General features: G+C 46.7%; 1 protein-coding gene and 1 long non-coding RNA gene across 2 annotated transcripts in view; both read left to right on the top strand.

Annotated features, from left to right (window-relative positions):
- The first annotated feature begins 3,795 nt into the window (after positions 1–3,795).
- Positions 3,796–17,921, top strand: part of LOC127920374 (A-kinase anchor protein 13-like) — a 46,726-nt gene continuing 32,600 nt past the window's right edge. Inside the window, exons 1-3 of the mRNA XM_052504451.1 lie at positions 3,796–3,987; positions 6,402–6,504; positions 17,735–17,777. Coding sequence (XP_052360411.1) covers positions 6,498–6,504; positions 17,735–17,777 — 50 coding nt within the window. The 5' untranslated portion in view covers positions 3,796–3,987; positions 6,402–6,497. The remainder of the gene's footprint in view (positions 3,988–6,401; positions 6,505–17,734; positions 17,778–17,921) is intronic.
- LOC127920373 (uncharacterized) lies at positions 4,582–5,290 on the top strand. The gene is made up of 5 exons (XR_008106081.1): positions 4,582–4,650; positions 4,717–4,837; positions 4,903–5,100; positions 5,174–5,195; positions 5,239–5,290. It is a non-coding gene; the product is annotated as an uncharacterized LOC127920373 (long non-coding RNA).

Raw genomic sequence — 17,921 nt, 5'->3', positions numbered from 1 at the left:
CCCTGTACAATATCTTCACCAGACTCCATCAACCATCTCCCTGTACAATATCTTCACCAGACTCCATCAACCATCTCCCTGTACAATATCTTCACCAGACTCCATCATCATCAACCATCTCCCTGTACAATATCTTCACCAAACTCCATCATCATCAACCATCTCCCTGTACAATATCTTCACCAGACTCCATCAACCATCTCCCTGTACAATATCTTCACCAGACTCCATCATCATCAACCATCTCCCTGTACAATATCTTCACCAAACTCCATCAACCATCTCCCTGTACAATATCTTCACCAAACTCCATCAACCATCTCCCTGTACAATATTTTCACCAGACTCCATCAACCATCTCCCTGTACAATATCTTCACCAGACTCCATCAACCATCTCCCTGTACAATATCTTCACCAGACTCCATCAACCATCTCCCTGTACAATATCTTCACCAGACTTCATCATCATCAACCATCTCTCTGTACAATATCTTCACCAGACTCCATCATCATCAACCATCTCCCTGTGCAATATCTTCACCAGACTCCATCATCCATCTCCCTGTACAATATCTTCACCAGACTCCATCATCATCAACCATCTCCCTGTACAATATCTTCACCAGACTCCATCATCATCAACCATCTCCCTGTACAATATCTTCACCAGACTCCATCAACCATCTCCCTGTACAATATCTTCACCAGACTCCATCAACCATCTCCCTGTACAATATCTTCACCAGACTCCATCAACCATCTCCCTGTACAATATCTTCACCAGACTCCATCATCATCAACCATCTCCCTGTACAATATCTTCACCAGACTCCATCATCATCAACCATCTCCCTGTACAATATCTTCACCAGACTCCATCAACCATCTCCTGTACAATATCTTCACCAGACTCCATCATCATCAACCATCTCTCTGTACAATATCTTTCACCAGACTCCATCAACCATCTCCCTGTACAATATCCTCACCAGACTCCATCAACCATCTCCCTGTACAATATCTTCACCAGACTCCATCAACCATCTCCCTGTACAATATCTTCACCAGACTCCATCATCATCAACCATCTCCCTGTACAATATCTTCACCAGACTCCATCAACCATCTCCCTGTACAATATTTTCACCAGACTCCATCATCACAATCAACCATCTCCCTGTACAATATCTTCACCAGACTCCATCATCATCAACCATCTCCCTGTACAATATCTTCACCAGACTCCATCATCACCATCTCCCTGTACAATATCTTCACCAGACTTCATCATCATCAACCATCTCCCTGTACAATATCTTCACCAGACTCCATCATCATCAACCATCTCCCTGTACAATATCTTCACCAGACTCCATCAACCATCTCCCTGTACAATATCTTCACCAGACTCCATCATCATCAACCATCTCCCTGTACAATATCTTCACCAGACTCCATCAACCATCTCCCTGTACAATATCTTCACCAGACTCCATCATCATCAACCATCTCCCTGTACAATATCTTCACCAGACTCCATCAACCATCTCCCTGTACAATATCTTCACCAGACTCCATCATCATCATCAACCATCTCCTGTACAATATCTTCACCAGACTCCATCAACCATCTCCCTGTACAATATCTTCACCAGACTCCATCAACCATCTCCTGTACAATATCTTCACCAGACTCCATCATCATCATCAACCATCTCTCTGTACAATATTTTCACCAGACTCCATCATCATCAACCATCTCCCTGTACAATATCTTCACCAGACTCCATCAACCATCTCCCTGTACAATATCTTCACCAGACTTCATCATCATCAACCATCTCTCTGTACAATATCTTCACCAGACTCCATCATCATCATCAACCATCTCCCTGTACAATATCTTCACCAGACTCCATCAACCATCTCCCTGTACAATATCTTCACCAGACTCCATCATCATCAACCATCTCCCTGTACAATATCTTCACCAGACTCCATCAACCATCCTCCCTGTACAATATCTTCACCAGACTCCATCATCATCAACCATCTCCCTGTACAATATCTTCACCAGACTCCATCAACCATCTCCCTGTACAATATCTTCACCAGACTCCATCATCATCATCAACCATCTCTCTGTACAATATTTTCACCAGACTCCATCATCATCAACCATCTCCCTGTACAATATCTTCACCAGACTCCATCAACCATCTCCCTGTACAATATCTTCACCAGACTTCATCATCATCAACCATCTCTCTGTACAATATCTTCACCAGACTCCATCATCATCATCAACCATCTCCCTGTACAATATCTTCACCAGACTCCATCAACCATCTCCCTGTACAATATCTTCACCAGACTCCATCATCATCAACCATCTCCCTGTACAATATCTTCACCAGACTCCATCAACCATCTCCCTGTACAATATCTTCACCAGACTCCATCATCATCAACCATCTCCCTGTACAATATCTCCACCAGACTCCATCAACCATCTCCCTGTACAATATCTTCACCAGACTCCATCAACCATCTCCCTGTACAATATCTTCACCAAACTCCATTATCATCAACCATCTCCCTGTACAATATCTTCACCAGACTCCATCATCATCAACCATCTCCCTGTACAATATCTTCACCAAACTCCATCAACCATCTCCCTGTACAATATCTTCACCAGACTCCATCAACCATCTCCCTGTACAATATCTTCACCAGACTCCATCAACCATCTCCCTGTACAATATCTCCACCAGACTCCATCATCATCAACCATCTCCCTGTACAATATCTTCACCAGACTCCATCATCATCAACCATCTCCCTGTACAATATCTTCATCAAGACATGACCTGTCCTTTCATCATCATCAACCATGAACTGTCCTCTCCATCTCCCTGTCCACCGTCCTCTGATCAAGACAGGAACTGTCCTTTCCATCTCCCTGTCCACCTTCCTGTGGTTGTGAAGGTGGTGTCTGATGGTGCTTTTTGAAACCTGGTGACCCCAAGATGCCACCAAGGCCTGCAATTCTTTCACAGTGATTCTTGGGGATTTTGTTGCTTCTCTCACCATCCTCCGGCAAAATGAATTAGCATCTTCTACCCGTGAGGTTTTCAACTGTTCCATATCTGTTGAATGTTCTAATAATTGCCCTGACAGGGCTCAGGGGTATATTCAATCGTTTGTGGATCTTCTTGTAGCCACTACCAGATTTATGAAGGTCCACGACCATCTGTCTCTTTGTGAACTGCCAGTTATTTTCTCCATGGTGTTGGATGACAAAGGGATGTTCCATGCCTGTTACCTCATTTTTATACCCCAGTGAAACAGGAAGTGATGTAATGGCTCAATATAGTTCCTTAACACTTAGATGCACTTAAATAAATAAGTGGAATTTAATTCCTGGTTTAATGTTGGTAGATGTTATTTACAATAATGTTTAAATGTGCCATTAATTGTGAAACCTTGATTTTGGAGGACATTGATTTTTAATTAAATCGATAAATTATGTTGGTTGGTTCCGTTGAAACATGATTAAAGTACAGTATTTCTCACGTTGGTATTTTGAGTTTCTCTATATTGTTTATATATTTTTTAAGTATTGTTTGTGCATTGCCAGTCAGGGCTGCCAGTCATTTTGGAGCTCACCGTGCCACTCAGTGTCTACGATACAACACATTATTAGGGTCATTTATAGTATGGTACACCACAATCTGTAATATGTCCTATGTACAGTCCAGCAGATTGACTTGTTCTTCTTCTCAGCTACAGCCTGGAGGGTCTGAGTGAAGTAAGTGACGATGGGAAGGGCCCGGCGGCCCTGGGCGCCATTACCCAGGAGGCCAGGCTGCGTGGAGTGGTCTGTCACCAGGGCAGCAACGAGGAGAGGGTCAGGTCTCTAGAGTCTCTGACTGAAGAACACCAATCAGAGCTGGGGGTTCGCACCAATGAGCACGGACAGGTAGGTCATTATGGATCTGCTACACAGCACCAATGAGCACGGACAGGTAGGTCATTATGGATCTGCTACACAGCACCAATGAGCACGGACAGGTAGGTCATTATGGATCTGCTACACAGCACCAATGAGCACGGACAGGTAGGTCATTATGGATCTGCTACACAGCACCAATGAGCACGGACAGGTAGGTCATTATGGATCTGCTACACAGCCTCCACCTAACATTCAAATAGTTGTATTGTTGTGGTTAGAGACAGGTAGGTCATTATGGATCTGCTACACAGCCTCCACCTAACATTCAAATAGTTGTATTGTTGTGGTTAGAGACAGGTAGGTCATTATGGATCTGCTACACAGCCTCCACCTAACATTCAAACAGTTGTATTGTTGTGGTTAGAGACAGGTAGGTCATTATGGATCTGCTACACAGCCTCCATCTAACATTCAAACAGTTGTATTGTTGTGGGGCGGCAGGTAGCCTAGTGGTTAGAGGCAGGTAGCCTAGTGGTTAGAGGCAGGTAGCCTAGTGGTTAGAGGCAGGTAGCCTGGTGGTTAGAGGCAGGTAGCCTAGTGGGTTATTCAAGGTAGCCTGTAGTGGTTAGAGGCAGGTAGCCTAGTGGTTAGAGGCAGGTAGCCTAGTGGTTAGAGGCAGGTAGCCTAGTGGTTAGAGACAGGTAGCATAGTGGTTAGAGGCAGGTAGCCTAGTGGTTAGAGGCAGGTAGCCTAGAGGTTAGAGGCAGGTAGCCTAGTGGTTAGAGGCAGGGAGCCTAGTGGTTAGAGGCAGGTAGCCTAGTGGTTAGAGGCAGGTAGCCTAGTGGTTAGAGGCAGGTAGCCTAGTGGTTAGAGGCAGGTAGCCTCATGGTTAGAGGCAGGTAGCCTAGAGGTTCAGACAGGGAGCCTAGTGGTTAGAGGCAGGTAGCCTAGTGGTTAGAGGCAGGTAGCCTAGTGGTTAGAGGCAGGTAGCCTAGTGGTTAGAGGCAGGTAGCCTAGTGGTTAGAGGCAGGTAGCCTAGTGGTTAGAGGCAGGTAGCCTAGTGGTTAGAGGCAGGTAGCCTAGTGGTTAGAGGCAGGGAGCCTAGTGGTTAGAGGCAGGTAGCCTAGTGGTTAGAGACAGGTAGGTCATTATGGATCTGCTACACAGCCTCCACCTAACATTCAAATAGTTGTATTGTTGTGGTTAGAGACAGGTAACCTAGTGGTTAGAGGCAGGTAGACTAGTGGTTAGAGCAGGTAGCCTAGGGGTTAGAGGCAGGTAGCCTAGTGGTTAGAGGCAGGTAGACTAGTGGTTAGAGCAGGTAGCCTAGGGGTTAGAGACAGGTAGGTCATTATGGATCTGCTACACAGCCTCCACCTAACATTCAAATAGTTGTATTGTTGTGGTTAGAGACAGGTAACCTAGTGGTTAGAGGCAGGTAGACTAGTGGTTAGAGCAGGTAGCCTAGGGGTTAGAGGCAGGTAGCCTAGTGGTTAGAGGTTAGGTGGCCTAGTGGTTAGAGGCAGGTAGCCTGTTCCCCAGTAGGCCGTCATTGCTCCCTGAACAAGGCAGTTAACCCACTGTTCCCCTGAACAAGGCAGTTAACCCACTGTTCCCCAGTAGGCCGTCATTGCTCCTGAACAAGGCAGTTAACCCACTGTTTCCCAGTAGGTCGTCATTGCTCCCTGAACAAGGCAGTTAACCCACTGTTCCCCTGTAGGCCGCCATTGCTCCCTGAACAAGGCAGTTAACCCACTGTTCCCCAGTAGGCCGTCATTGCTCCCTGAACAAGGCAGTTAACCCACTGTTCCCGGTAGGCCGTCATTGCTCCCTGAACAAGGCAGTTAACCCACTGTTCCCCAGTAGGCCGTCATTGCTCCCTGAACAAGGCAGTTAACCCACTGTTTCCCAGTAGGCCGTCATTGCTCCCTGAACAAGGCAGTTAACCCACTGTTCCCCTGAACAAGGCAGTTAACCCACTGTTCCCCTGAACAAGGCAGTTAACCCACTGTTCCCCTGAACAAGGCAGTTAACCCACTGTTCCCCCTGAACAAGGCAGTTAACCCACTGTTCCCCAGTAGGCCGTCATTGCTCCCTGAACAAGGCAGTTAACCCACTGTTCCCCAGTAGGCCGTCATTGCTCCTGAACAAGGCAGTTAACCCACTGTTCCCCTGCAAGGCAGTTAACCCACTGTTCCCCTGAACAAGGCAGTTAACCCACTGTTCCCCCTGAACAAGGCAGTTAACCCACTGTTCCCCCTGAACAAGGCAGTTAGCCCACTGTTCCCCCTGAACAAGGCAGTTAACCCACTGTTCCTTGACAGTCATTGACATTGTTTTTATTGTTCTTAGCTGTCTTGCCTACTGGGGAACAGTGGGTTGCCTAGTTAAATAAAGGTTAAATGATGATGTGATTTGGTTGTTTTGTTTTTCTACATCAGAAGTCCAGGAGGTATCGTCCGTTGAGACACAGCTGTCCTCCCTTGACCTTCCCCCTGACCAAGTCAGTGTCCACGCTCAGAATCAACCAGAGAGACATGGATAGTCAGTACAGTATACCTCTTAGTCTAACCCTGACCTTGCCCCTCCCCTGACCTTGCCCCTCCCCTGACCTTGTCCCTCCCCCTGACCTTGCCCCTATCTATTCTCTATCAGGTCTAGTTCCTGTGACATGTTGGGTTCTCTACCAGGTCTAGTTCCTGTGACATGTTGGGTTCTCTACCAGGTCTAGTTCCTGTGACATGTTGGGTTCTCTACCAGGTCTAGTTCCTGTGACATGTTGGGTTCTCTATATCAGGTGTAGTTCCTGTGACATGTAGGGTTCTCTACCAGGTCTAGTTCCTGTGACATGTAGGGTTCTCTACCAGGTCTAGGTCCTGTGACATGTTGGGTTCTCTATCAGGTCTAGTTCCTGTGACATGTAGGGTTCTCTATCAGGTCTAGTTCCTGTGACATGTTGGGTTCTCTATCAGGTCTAGTTCCTGTGACATGTTGGGTTCTCTACCAGGTCTAGTTCCTGTGACATGTTGGGTTCTCTATCAGGTCTAGGTCCTGTGACATGTAGGGTTCTCTATATCAGGTCTAGTTCCTGTGACATGTTGGGTTCTCTATCAGGTCTAGTTCCTGTGACATGTTGGGTTCTCTATCAGGTCTAGTTCCTGTGACATGTTGGGTTCTCTATCAGGTCTAGTTCCTGTGACATGTTGGGTTCTCTATCAGGTCTAGTTCCTGTGACATGTAGGGTTCTCTATCAGGTCTAGTTCCTGTGACATGTTGGGTTCTCTATCAGGTCTAGTTCCTGTGACATGTTGGGTTCTCTATCAGGTATAGGTCCTGTGACATGTAGGGTTCTCTATCAGGTCTAGGTCCTGTGACATGTTGGGTTCTCTATCAGGTCTAGGTCCTGTGACATGTTGGGTTCTATATCAGGTCTAGGTCCTGTGACATGTAGGGTTCTCTACCAGGTCTAGGTCCTGTGACATGTAGGGTTCTATATCAGGTCTAGGTCCTGTGACATGTTGGGTTCTATATCAGGTCTAGGTCCTGTGACATGTAGGGTTCTCTATCAGGTCTAGGTCCTGTGACATGTAGGGTTCTCTACCAGGTCTAGTTCCTGTGACATGTAGGGTTCTCTATCAGGTCTAGTTCCTGTGACATGTAGGGTTCTCTATCCTGTGACATGTAGGGTTCTCTATCAGGTCTAGTTCCTGTGACATGTAGGGTTCTCTATCAGGTCTAGTTCCTGTGACATGTAGGGTTCTCTATCAGGTCTAGTTCCTGTGACATGTAGGGTTCTCTATCAGGTCTAGGTCCTGTGACATGTAGGGTTCTCTATCAGGTCTAGGTCCTGTGACATGTTGGGTTCTCTATATCAGGTCTAGTTCCTGTGACATGTAGGGTTCTCTATCTCTAGGTCCTGTGACATGTTGTCTATCAGGTCCTGTGACATGTAGGGTTCTCTATCAGGTCTAGGTCCTGTGACATGTAGGGTTCTATATCAGGTCTAGGTCCTGTGACATGTAGGGTTCTCTATCAGGTCAGGTCTAGGTTCCTGTGACATGTTGGGTTCTCTATCAGGTCTAGTTCCTGTGACATGTTGGGTTCTCTATCAGGTCTAGTTCCTGTGACATGTTGGGTTCTCTATCAGGTCTAGTTTCCTCTAGTGACATGTTGGGTTCTCTATCAGGTCTAGTTCCTGTGACATGTTGGGTTCTCTATCAGGTCTAGTTCCTGTGACATGTAGGGTTCTCTACCAGGTCTAGTTCCTGTGACATGTTGGGTTCTCTATCAGGTCTAGTTCCTGTGACATGTTGGGTTCTCTATCAGGTCTAGTTCCTGTGACATGTAGGGTTCTCTATCAGGTCTAGTTCCTGTGACATGTTGGGTTCTCTACCAGGTCTAGGTCCTGTGACATGTTGGGTTCTCTATCAGGTCTAGTTCCTGTGACATGTAGGGTTCTCTATCAGGTCTAGTTCCTGTGACATGTGGGGTTCTCTATCAGGTCTAGTTCCTGTGACATGTAGGGTTCTCTACCAGGTCTAGTTCCTGTGACATGTTGGGTTCTCTATCAGGTCTAGTTCCTGTGACATGTTGGGTTCTCTATCAGGTCTAGTTCCTGTGACATGTAGGGTTCTCTACCAGGTCTAGTTCCTGTGACATGTTGGGTTCTCTATCAGGTCTAGTTCCTGTGACATGTTGGGTTCTCTACCAGGTCTAGTTCCTGTGACATGTAGGGTTCTCTATCAGGTCTAGTTCCTGTGACATGTTGGGTTCTCTATCAGGTCTAGTTCCTGTGACATGTTGGGTTCTCTATCAGGTCTAGTTCCTGTGACATGTTGGGTTCTCTATCAGGTCTAGTTCCTGAGACATGTTGGGTTCTCTATTAGGTCTAGTTCCTGTGACATGTTGGGTTCTCTATCAGGTCTAGTTCCTGTGACATGTAGGGTTCTCTATCAGGTCTAGTTCCTGTAACATGTTGGGTTCTCTACCTGTGACAGGTCTAGGTCCTGTGACATGTTGGGTTCTCTATCAGGTCTAGTTCCTGTGACATGTAGGGTTCTCTATCAGGTCTAGTTCCTGTGACATGTGGGGTTCTCTATCAGGTCTAGTTCCTGTGACATGTAGGGTTCTCTACCAGGTCTAGTTCCTGTGACATGTTGGGTTCTCTATCAGGTCTAGTTCCTGTGACATGTTGGGTTCTCTATCAGGTCTAGTTCCTGTGACATGTAGGGTTCTCTACCAGGTCTAGTTCCTGTGACATGTTTCTCTATCAGGGTTCCTGTGACATGTTGGGTTCTCTATCAGGTCTAGTTCCTGTGACATGTTGGGTTCTCTACCAGGTCTAGTTCCTGTGACATGTAGGGTTCTCTATCAGGTCTAGTTCCTGTGACATGTTGGGTTCTCTATCAGGTCTAGTTCCTGTGACATGTTGGGTTCTCTATCAGGTCTAGTTCCTGTGACATGTTGGGTTCTCTATCAGGTCTAGTTCCTGTGACATGTTGGGTTCTCTATCAGGTCTAGTTCCTGTGACATGTAGGGTTCTCTATCAGGTCTAGTTCCTGTGACATGTTGGGTTCTCTATCCAGGTCTAGGTCCTGTGACATGTTGGGTTCTCTATCAGGTCTAGTTCCTGTGACATGTAGGGTTCTCTATCAGGTCTAGTTCCTGTGACATGTGGGGTTCTCTATCAGGTCTAGTTCATGTGACATGTAGGGTTCTCTATCAGGTCTAATTCCTGTGACATGTAGGGTTCTCTATCAGGTCTAGTTCCTGTGACATGTTGGGTTCTCTACCAGGTCTAGGTCCTGTGACATGTTGGGTTCTCTATCAGGTCTAGTTCCTGTGACATGTTGGGTTCTCTACCAGGTCTAGTTCCTGAGACATGTTGGGTTCTCTATCAGGTCTAGTTCCTGTGACATGTAGGGTTCTCTACCAGGTCTAGTTCCTGTGATATGTTGGGTTCTCTATCAGGTCTAGTTCCTGTGACATGTAGGGTTCTATATCAGGTCTAGGTCCTGTGACATGTAGGGTTCTCTATCAGGTCTAGTTCCTGTGACATGTAGGGTTCTCTATCAGGTCTAGTTCCTGTGACATGTTGGGTTCTCTATCAGGTCTAGTTCCTGTGACATGTAGGGTTCTCTATCAGGTCTAGGTCCTGTGACATGTAGGGTTCTCTATATCAGGTCTAGTTCCTGTGACATGTTGGGTTCTCTATCAGGTCTAGTTCCTGTGACATGTTGGGTTCTCTATCAGGTCTAGTTCCTGTGACATGTAGGGTTCTCTATCAGGTCTAGTTCCTGTGACATGTTGGGTTCTCTATCAGGTCTAGTTCCTGTGACATGTAGGGTTCTCTATCAGGTCTAGTTCCTGTGACATGTTGGGTTCTCTATCAGGTCTAGTTCCTGTGACATGTTGGGTTCTCTATCAGGTCTAGGTCCTGTGACATGTAGGGTTCTCTATCAGGTCTAGGTCCTGTGACATGTTGGGTTCTCTATCAGGTCTAGGTCCTGTGACATGTAGGGTTCTATATCAGGTCTAGGTCCTGTGACATGTAGGGCTCTCTACCAGGTCTAGGTCCTGTGACATGTAGGGTTCTCTATCAGGTCTAGGTCCTGTGACATGTAGGGTTCTATATCAGGTCTAGGTCCTGTGACATGTAGGGTTCTCTATCAGGTCTAGGTCCTGTGACATGTAGGGTTCTCTACCAGGTCTAGTTCCTGTGACATGTAGGGTTCTCTATCAGGTCTAGTTCCTGTGACATGTAGGGTTCTCTATCAGGTCTAGTTCCTGTGACATGTAGGGTTCTCTATCAGGTCTAGTTCCTGTGACATGTAGGGTTCTCTATCAGGTCTAGTTCCTGTGACATGTAGGGTTCTCTATCAGGTCTAGGTTCCTGTGACATGTAGGGTTCTCTATCAGGTCTAGGTCCTGTGACATGTTGGGTTCTCTACCAGGTCTAGTTCCTGTGACATGTAGGGTTCTCTATCAGGTCTAGGTCCTGTGACATGTAGGGTTCTCTATCAGGTCTAGGTCCTGTGACATGTAGGGTTCTATATCAGGTCTAGGTCCTGTGACATGTTGGGTTCTCTATCAGGTCTAGTTCCTGTGACATGTTGGGTTCTCTATCAGGTCTAGTTCCTGTGACATGTAGGGTTCTCTATCAGGTCTAGTTCCTGTGACATGTTGGGTTCTCTATCAGGTCTAGTTCCTGTGACATGTAGGGTTCTCTATCAGGTCAGGTCTAGTTCCTGTGACATGTTGGGTTCTCTATCAGGTCTAGTTCCTGTGACATGTTGGGTTCTCTATCAGGTCTAGGTCCTGTGACATGTAGGGTTCTCTATCAGGTCTAGGTCCTGTGACATGTTGGGTTCTCTATCAGGTATAGGTCCTGTGACATGTAGGGTTCTATATCAGGTCTAGGTCCTGTGACATGTAGGGCTCTCTACCAGGTCTAGGTCCTGTGACATGTAGGGTTCTATATCAGGTCTAGGTCCTGTGACATGTAGGGTTCTATATCAGGTCTAGGTCCTGTGACATGTAGGGTTCTCTATCAGGTCTAGGTCCTGTGACATGTAGGGTTCTCTACCAGGTCTAGTTCCTGTGACATGTTGGGTTCTCTATCAGGTCTAGTTCCTGTGACATGTAGGGTTCTCTATCAGGTCTAGTTCCTGTGACATGTAGGGTTCTCTATCAGGTCTAGTTCCAGTGACATGTTGGGTTCTCTATCAGGTCTAGTTCCTGTGACATGTTGGGTTCTCTATCAGGTCTATGTCCTGTGACATGTTGGGTTCTCTATATCAGGTCTAGGTCCTGAGACATGTTGGGTTCTATATATCAGGTCTATGTCCTGAGACATGTTGGGTTCTCTATATCAGGTCTATGTCCTGAGACATGTTGGGTTCTCTATATCAGGTCTAGGTCCTGAGACATGTTGGGTTCTCTATCAGGTCTAGGTCCTGAGACATGTTGAGTTCTATATCAGGTCTAGGTCCTGAGACATGTTGGGTTCTCTATCAGGTCTAGGTCCTGTGACATGTTGGGTTCTATATCAGGTCTATGTCCTGTGACATGTTGGGTTCTCTATATCAGGTCTAGGTCCTGAGACATGTTGGGTTCTATATATCAGGTCTATGTCCTGAGACATGTTGGGTTCTCTATATCAGGTCTATGTCCTGAGACATGTTGGACATGTTCTCTATATCAGGTCTAGGTCCTGAGACATGTTGGGTTCTCTATCAGGTCTAGGTCCTGAGACATGTTGGGTTCTCTATCAGGTCTAGGTCCTGAGACATGTTGGGTTCTCTATCAGGTCTAGGTCCTGAGACATGTTGGGTTCTCTATCAGGTCTAGTTCCTGAGACATGTTGGGTTCTCTATCAGGTCTAGGTCCTGAGACATGTTGGGTTCTATATCAGGTCTAGGTCCTGAGACATGTTGGGTTCTCTATCAGGTCTAGGTCCTGAGACATGTTGGGTTCTCTATCAGGTCTAGTTCCTGAGACATGTTGGGTTCTCTACCAGGTCTAGGTCCTGTGACATGTTGGGTTCTCTATCAGGTCTAGGTCCTGTGACATGTTGGGTTCTCAGGTCTAGGTCAGGTCTAGGTCCTGTGACATGTTGGGTTCTCTATCAGGTCTAGGTCCTGTGACATGTTGGGTTCTCTATCAGGTCTAGGTCCTGTGACATGTAGGGTTCTCTATCAGGTCTATGTCCTGTGACATGTTGGGTTCTCTATCAGGTCTAGGTCCTGTGACATGTAGGGTTCTCTATCAGGTCTAGTTCCTGTGACATGTTGGGTTCTCTATCAGGTCTAGTTCCTGTGACATGTAGGGTTCTCTACCAGGTCTAGTTCCTGTGATAATGGGGTTCTCTATCAGGTCTAGTTCCTGTGACATGTTGGGTTCTCTATCAGGTCTAGGTCCTGTGACATGTAGGGTTCTCTATCAGGTCTAGTTCCTGAGACATGTTGGGTTCTCTATATCAGGTCTAGGTCCTGAGACATGTTGGGTTCTCTACCAGGTCTAGGTCCTGTGACATGTTGGGTTCTCTATATCAGGTATAGGTCCTGTGACATGTTGGGATCTCTATCAGGTCTAGTTCCTGAGACATGTTGGGTTCTCTATATCAGGTCTAGTTCCTGTGACATGTTGGGTTCTCTATCAGGTCTAGGTCCTGTGACATGTTGGGTTCTCTATCAGGTCTAGGTCCTGTGACATGTTGGGTTCTCTATCAGGTCTAGGTCCTGTGACATGTAGGGTTCTCTATCAGGTCTATGTCCTGTGACATGTTGGGTTCTCTATCAGGTCTAGGTCCTGTGACATGTAGGGTTCTCTATCAGGTCTAGTTCCTGTGACATGTTGGGTTCTCTATCAGGTCTAGTTCCTGTGACATGTAGGGTTCTCTACCAGGTCTAGTTCCTGTGATAATGGGGTTCTCTATCAGGTCTAGTTCCTGTGACATGTTGGGTTCTCTATCAGGTCTAGGTCCTGTGACATGTAGGGTTCTCTATCAGGTCTAGTTCCTGAGACATGTTGGGTTCTCTATATCAGGTCTAATTGCTGAGACATGTTGGGTTCTCTACCAGGTCTAATTGCTGAGACATGTTGGGTTCTCTACCAGGTCTAGGTCCTGAGACATGTTGGGTTCTCTACCAGGTCTAATTGCTGAGACATGTTGGGTTCTCTACCAGGTCTAGGTCCTGTGACATGTTGGGTTCTCTATATCAGGTATAGGTCCTGTGACATGTTGGGATCTCTATCAGGTCTAGTTCCTGAGACATGTTGGGTTCTCTATCAGGTGTGCCTGTAGGTCATGTCAGTAGTAGGTCCATGTGTTTTTCAGGTGCTCTGAGCCTTCATTCCTCCTGAAATGTCAGTGTTGTTGGAGTGTGTGAGTTTGCTGCATGTTCTGATTTCGTCCTACCCTCCTCCGTATCCCTCCTTCAGCCACCGGACGGACCAGACACAGGAGGAGAATCTCCTTCTCTTTCAACCTCTCTCCCATTCTCCCCAAATCTAAATCGATCCTTTCTCTGGCCTCGTCATCTAGTGATGATGAGGACTCTTTGTGTAAGTACCCTTAGTTATCTAGGGCGCTTATGGTAAGTACACTAGGATAGAGGGCCCTTCGAGTTAGCACACTGAGGTAGTTATCCCCAGTTGACTGCACCAGTACCCTCTTAGTATTGTAGCTACAGGATCAGTGTTAATCAACAGATGTCACCTAGAACTCTGGGATTGCGGTTGATGATGTAGTTGCTAACCAGCTGTGGGTCCTTCAGTGAGCTCGACAGCTGAAGTATAAAAGCCTGTTGTTGATCCATCCTCTTAGCAGGTCAGAGCTAGCATCCTAGGAATCAACCCCTGGATACTGTAGGTAATAATAAATAATATAGCATGGCTTTCCACTGGTAGAAACGATGTTGTTACTATAGCTGTTGATATACTCTCCTTCACCAGCTCTCCGTCTATATTTCGGTGTGAAAGCTCATTGACTGAGCTATATACAGTATTTAAGACCAACATTTTCTCTCCTCCAACCCGTTGCATTAAAATAGATAATCTGCTTTTATCCCTGAGAAGACCTGGGGCTGTATGATAATGAGAAGACTTGGGGCTGTATGATAATGAGAAGACCTGGGGCTGTATGATTATGAGAAGACTTGGGGCTGTGTGATTAGGAGAAGATTTGGGGCTGTGTGATTATGAGAAGACTTGGGGCTGTGTGATTATGAGAAGACTTGGGGCTGTGTGATTATAAGAAGACCTGGGGCTGTATGATAATGAGAAGACTTGGGGCTGTATGATAATGAGAAGACCTGGGGCTGTATGATTATGAGAAGACTTGGGGCTGTGTGATTAGGAGAAGATTTGGGGCTGTGTGATTATGAGAAGATTTGGGGCTGTGTGATTATGAGAAGACTTGGGGCTGTGTGATTATGAGAAGACTTGGGGCTGTATGATTATAAGAAGACCTGGGGCTGTATGATAATGAGAAGACTTGGGGCTGTATGATAATGAGAAGACCTGGGGCTGTATGATTATGAGAAGACTTGGGGCTGTGTGATTAGGAGAAGATTTGGGGCTGTGTGATTATGAGAAGACTTGGGGCTGTGTGATTATGAGAAGACTTGGGGCTGTGTGATTATAAGAAGACCTGGGGCTGTATGATAATGAGAAGACTTGGGGCTGTATGATTATAAGAAGACCTGGGGCTGTATGATTATGAGAAGACTTGGGGCTGTGTGATTATGAGAAGACTTGGGGCTGTGTGATTAGGAGAAGACTTGGGGCTGTGTGATTATGAGAAGACTTGGGGCTGTGTGATTATGAGAAGACTTGGGGCTGTGTGATTATAAGAAGACCTGGGGCTGTATGATAATGAGAAGACTTGGGGCTGTATGATTATAAGAAGACCTGGGGCTGTATGATTATGAGAAGACTTGGGGCTGTATGATTATAAGAAGACCTGGGGCTGTATGATTATGAGAAGACTTGGGGCTGTATGATTATAAGAAGACCTGGGGCTGTATGATTATGAGAAGACTTGGGGCTGTGTGATTATGAGAAGACTTGGGGCTGTGTGATTAGGAAAGACTTGGGGCTGTGTGATTATGAGAAGACTTGGGGCTGTGTGATTATGAGAAGACTTGGGGCTGTGTGATTATGAGAATACTTGGGGATGTGTGATTAGTAGAAGACTTGGGGCTGTGTGATTAGGAGAAGATTTGGGGCTGTGTGATTATGAGACGACTTGGGGATGTGTGATTAGTAGAAGACTTGGGGCTGTGTGATTAGGAGAAGACTTGGGGCTGTGTGATTATGAGAAGACCTGGGGCTGTATGATTATGAGAAGACTTGGGGCTGTGTGATTATGAGAAGACTTGGGGCTGTGTGATTATGAGAAGACTTGGGGCTGTGTGATTATGAGAAGACTTGGGGCTGTATGACTATGAGAAGACATGGGGCTGTGTGATTATGAGAATACTTGGGGATGTGTGATTAGTAGAAGATTTGGGGCTGTGTGATTAGGAGAAGACTTGGGGCTGTATGATTATGAGAAGACCTGGGGCTGTATGATTATGAGAAGACTTGGGGCTGTGTGATTATGAGAAGACTTGGGGCTGTGTGATTATGAGAAGACTTGGGGCTGTGTGATTATGAGAAGACTTGGGGCTGTGTGATTATGAGAAGACTTGGGGCTGTGTGATTATGAGAAGACTTGGGGCTGTGTGATTATGAGAAGACTTGGGGCTGTGTGATTATGAGAAGACTTGGGGCTGTGTGATTATGAGAAGACTTGGGGCTGTGTTAATATGAGAAGACTTGGGGCTGTGTGATTATGAGAAGACTTGGGGCTGTGTAATTAGGAGAAGACTTGGGGCTGTGTGATTAGGAGAAGACTTGGGGCCGTGTGATTAGGAGAAGACTTGGGGTCGAGCGCTGATTCAGGAAAATTGTAGCCTTTCAGATCATAATGAATTAGATTACACGGACAGGTGGGGACCTGAACCTAGACCAACACTCTTACCCTGAGACCTGATCCTAGACCTGATCCTAGATCACCACTCCTACCCTGAAACCTGATCCTAGATCAGTATTCCTACCCTGAGACCTGATCCTAGACCAACACTCCTACCCTGAATCCTGATCCTAGACCTGATCCTAGATCACCACTCCTACCCTGAAACCTGATCCTAGATCAGCACTCCTACCCTGAGACCTGATCCGAGACCAACACCTCTACCCTGAGACCTGATCCTAGACCTGATCCTAGATCACCACTCCTACCCTGAAACCTGATCCTAGATCAGTACTCCTACCCTGAGACCTGATCCGAAACCAACACTCCTACCCTGAGACCTGATCCTAGACCTGATCCTAGATCACCACTCCTACCCTGAAACCTGATCCTAGATCAGCACTCCTATCCTGAGACCTGATCTGCGACCAACACTCCTACCCTGAGACCTGATCCTAGATCAGCACTCATACCCTGAGACCTGATCCTAGACCTGATCCTAGATCACCACTCCTACCCTGAAACCTGATCCTAGATCAGCACTCCTACCCTGAGACCTGATCCGAGACCAACACTCCTACCCTGAGACCTGATCCTAGACCTGATCCTAGATCACCACTCCTACCCTGAGACCTGATCCGAGACCAACACTCCTACCCTGAGACCTGATCCTAGACCTGATCCTAGATCACCACTCCTACCCTGAAACCTGATCCTAGATCAGCACTCCTATCCTGAGACCTGATCCGAAACCAACACTCCTACCCTGAGACCTGATCCTAGACCTGATCCTAGATCACCACTCCTACCCTGAGACCTGATCCTAGATCACCACTCCTACCCTGAGACCTGATCCTAGACCTGATCCTAGACCACCACTCCTACCCTGAGACCTGATCCTAGATCATCACTCCTACCCTGAGACCTGATCCTAGATCACCACTCCTACCCTGAGACCTGATCCTAGACCTGATCCTAGATCACCACTCCTACCCTGAGACCTGATCCTAGACCTGATCCTAGACCACCACTCCTACCCTGAAACCTGATCCTAGACCTGATCCTAGATCAGCACTCCTACCCTGAGTTGCTTGATAGGTTGATCTAACTGACCCCTGGGGGTTATAGCTGGTCCTTTCCATCTCCTCTTCTGACCTGATCCTAGATCAGCACTCCTACCCTGAGTTGCTTGATAGGTTGATCTAACTGACCCCTGGGGGTTATAGCTGGCCCTTTCCATCTCCTCTTCCTCCTCAGGTACCAGGTCATTCTCCAGCACTTCTGGCTCTCTGGCTTACAGGTGAGGAAGGACTACTGCATTACTCATTACAGAGTTACAGCACATGTGGTGTGTAGTGTGTTGTGTGTGTGTGTGGCATGCTTATATTACTATACTGGTGGTACCTGGAAATCCCCACAAGGACAGTCAAACAAGGACGTCCCC

This window comes from Oncorhynchus keta, unplaced genomic scaffold (assembly GCF_023373465.1).
Source record: "Oncorhynchus keta strain PuntledgeMale-10-30-2019 unplaced genomic scaffold, Oket_V2 Un_contig_1917_pilon_pilon, whole genome shotgun sequence".
Taxonomy (NCBI): domain Eukaryota; kingdom Metazoa; phylum Chordata; class Actinopteri; order Salmoniformes; family Salmonidae; genus Oncorhynchus; species Oncorhynchus keta.
The sequence above is the reverse complement of the archived record's forward strand: the minus strand, read 5'-3'. Positions and strand labels throughout refer to the sequence as shown.